Raw genomic sequence first — 3,453 nt, forward strand, 5'->3', positions numbered from 1 at the left:
TACTTGTATCACAATTATATTCATTAAAGCTGAAAGAATTATTTTTATATTACCAGGAGTTCCAAGGGAATAACTTATTGCAAAATCACCAAAAGAAAATATATAAATACTAGATCCAGATATTATTGTAAAACACTACCCTGTCAGTGGCAGTCACTCATGTGTAAGTAGAGGTACAGCTCTCTGTATACCGTAAGTCTTTGGGTTGTAAGTAGTAATGATATGGTCATGTGTTAAACCCTAATTCATGATAATTGTTATATGTGCTCATTCTGTAACACCTTCTCCTATTTTGTTGACAGCCGACATAAGACACCAGATGGAGTTTACCAATCTAAGTTCAGTGACAGAGTTCACACTTAGTGGTCTCTCCCACTCACATGAATTTCAGGTCGTATTTTTTATTGTTTTTCTGGTCCTGTATGTAATGACGTTATCAGGAAACCTGACCATTATGACTGCAGTTCATATGGATTCACATCTAGCTTCCCCAATGTACTTTTTCCTTAGTAATCTGTCATTTTTGGACATGTGTTACTCTACGGTCACTATACCAAAGATGCTTATCAACATATTTTCAGAAAAAAAGACAATCTCATTCAACCAATGCATATCTCAACTCTTTTTCCTTCATTTATTTGGTGGCACTGAGTGCTTTCTACTCACTGTCATGGCATATGACCGTTATGTGGCCATTTGTAATCCACTTCGCTATCACATAGTCATGAATCACAGATTTTGTTTCTGGTTGGTGGCATTATGTTGGCTTGCAGGTTTTTTGCACTCTTTCACTCAAGCTTTTCTCACATACCAGCTTCCATTTTGTGGTCCGAACAAAATCAACCACTTTTTCTGTGATGTTCATCCTCTGGCCATTCTTGCGTGTGCGGACACCTTCTTTATAGACATGTTTATCATTGCCAACAGTGGAATGATTTCTCTTACTTGTTTTGTTATTTTACTATTTTCTTACCTTGGTATCATTACAACGATCCTAAAGATTCATTCATCAGAAGGAAGGCGCAAGGCTTTTTCTACCTGTGCTTCCCATATCTTGGTGGTTACGTTCTTTTTTGGCCCATGTGTATTTATCTATCTAAGACCACCTGTAAATTATTCAGCTGATAAGTTGGTATCTGTGCTGTATACAGTGTTGACTCCTTTATTAAACCCAATTATTTACACATTAAGAAACCAGGAGGTCAAAAATGCCATTAGGATGACTTTTAGAAAAAAAGTTCTTACACATCATTCAGCAAAGATACACCTGAAGGATCATCAATAATTTCTTATGTTACTCTTACTTGCTTCTTGGCACCAGGTTGGGTGTGAATATTTTCTGAGCTGGTCATCTTGTGCCATTTATAAGAAAAATTTTACATATATTTAAGGGCAAATTGATTGTGATTAACTTCTTTGTGACTTCTAAATTCTGTATAAAAAATATCTTTTGTAGTTAAAGTGAAAAAAAACGACATTATTTTAAATATATTTTTAACTTATTGAAAACTGATAAGTTCAAAATGGTATAAAACCAATATGTGTCATATAGACAGATAATATCTGGATGCTGTAAACTTGAATGTTGAAAAAACCAAACCAATATGAAAATGAAGCAACAGTTTTTTTCCAATTCCACCCCATTCTGTATTTAATCTAGATTATTCCATCGTTCAGAATATAAAATGGTGCCAGTACAATTTGTTCTACAAAATATAAGCTGTCAGATGACTTAAAAACACAAAGAACAAAAAAATAAAAAAGTTATGGATATTAGAAAATTGGGGAGGAAAAATTAAAATACAAAAACTAAATCACCATGTCCTTAAGGGGTTAAACTAATTTGCAAATGTGTAAAAACTTGTACAGTAGAATGTTAAAAAATATAAAACAAGCACTATAAGGTATACTAAAATACTGTGTAGAGTTAGAAGCAGCACAAGTAACTACCTGCTTCTAGCTCAGTAAACAGCGCAAAATAGCATTTGATTTTTCTGCTATCCATGGGAATGGTTGGAACCAATTCCTTGCATAAGTCAAGGTCTTATTGTATGTACTTCTTAGATGGCTTGTAAAAGCCATGCTTCTGTGGCCCCATTCATTGGGGCCAGTGAGTACGGTCTGCAAAACAGACACAATAGGACCTGTCCTGAGTTTTGCTCACAACCCCATAAACTGGACTGTAAAAATACACAGTCGAGTGTATGGGGCTATGCAAATGAATGGGCCAGTGTACACCATCTTATTAGCTTATTAACTTTGCCTAGTAAATTGCCGATATTAGCCTATGCAGGTTTCTAACATAAGCTCAAGTACAGTTACAAATACATGGACTTCCAAAATGGTCTTGTAAGTTTGAAATTTCACTTGATCTCTCAAAGATATTTGTAATTGGAGTCTTTGTTCTAGCTTCTTTTCGGCCAAGTAGGTAAAGTGTCTAAGACCTTTGATAAATGTGGTGCACTGCTTGCTAGGCAGTTTTATGTTGCAAATTTTGCCTCTATTAGTTAACAAAAAACATTATTACCTCAAAACCCTAAACAAATACCTTAAAAAATTGAGATTTTGCACTATAGATTTTACAACCCTTTGTGCAAGTCTGCTTGTTTTTTGGTATGATAATAACACGTTATATGCTTTGGTTAACAAAAAAACACAACTGGTGTCAGGTGAACTAAAATGTCTGCTGTAGTATGTAACATGTTGTTAAAATACAAATTAGGAGGAGGATCACATGATCCTTTGACCAAGACAGGCTTCTGGATCTACTTGAAAGCCTCTAAATTACACATGAGTGGTAGGTGGAGAGGTTACACTGCTGATGTCACACAGGATGATGCTGAGAAAGACAGAATCATTGTGTGATATTCAACGTAGGTCCATCATCTCTGCGTTATCCAGACCAATTGCTACTATGGATAGTGAGAAAACATATTGGATTTCTATGATTTGCTTCCTACGTCCTTTCTCCCAATGAATAAGTTATTAATATTGTATCACATTAGTGAGGAGTTCTTGTTTGCTTATTTCCCAGTGCCTGACTGCATCCAACTTTGACCACTTCTGTGATAATGTTTTAACTGGATGTGCCATGAGCATGCTGAACCCATATTGGAAGTTTTCCATACATAAAGATAAGAAAGCTAAGTATGTAAGGCACACCTATACTTTTGGAATAAATGTCTGACAAAGACAGAGATATGAAGCGGAGGAGGCAGGATAACTGGAGACACACACAGAGGTCTGGAGAGGGATCCCTGACTTCTAACATGAAACTTTCAGGAAAGAGACATTGATACTAAAACTCATACAGCTATTATGTAATTCTACTGTATCTACAGAAGTATTCTATAGATTGACAACATTTTAACAGCAAGTCCTTCTGATATTATATACTAGCTGGTACCCGCGACTTCGTCTGCGGTGATTGTAGAAGTGGGTAAAGGTTTTCGT

The 3,453-nt window shown here is 35.6% G+C and overlaps 1 protein-coding gene across 1 annotated transcript; it reads left to right on the forward strand.

Annotated features, from left to right (window-relative positions):
- Window positions 1–319: 319 nt before the first annotated feature.
- On the forward strand, window positions 320–2,977 carry LOC142205832 (olfactory receptor 4E2-like). The gene is made up of 2 exons (XM_075276560.1): window positions 320–1,220; window positions 2,880–2,977. The coding sequence occupies exons 1-2, from the start codon at window positions 320–322 to the stop codon at window positions 2,975–2,977; spliced, it is 999 nt and encodes a 332-aa protein (XP_075132661.1).
- Window positions 2,978–3,453: the final 476 nt, after the last annotated feature.

Source organism: Leptodactylus fuscus, chromosome 1, assembly GCF_031893055.1.
Source record: "Leptodactylus fuscus isolate aLepFus1 chromosome 1, aLepFus1.hap2, whole genome shotgun sequence".
NCBI lineage: Eukaryota > Metazoa > Chordata > Amphibia > Anura > Leptodactylidae > Leptodactylus > Leptodactylus fuscus.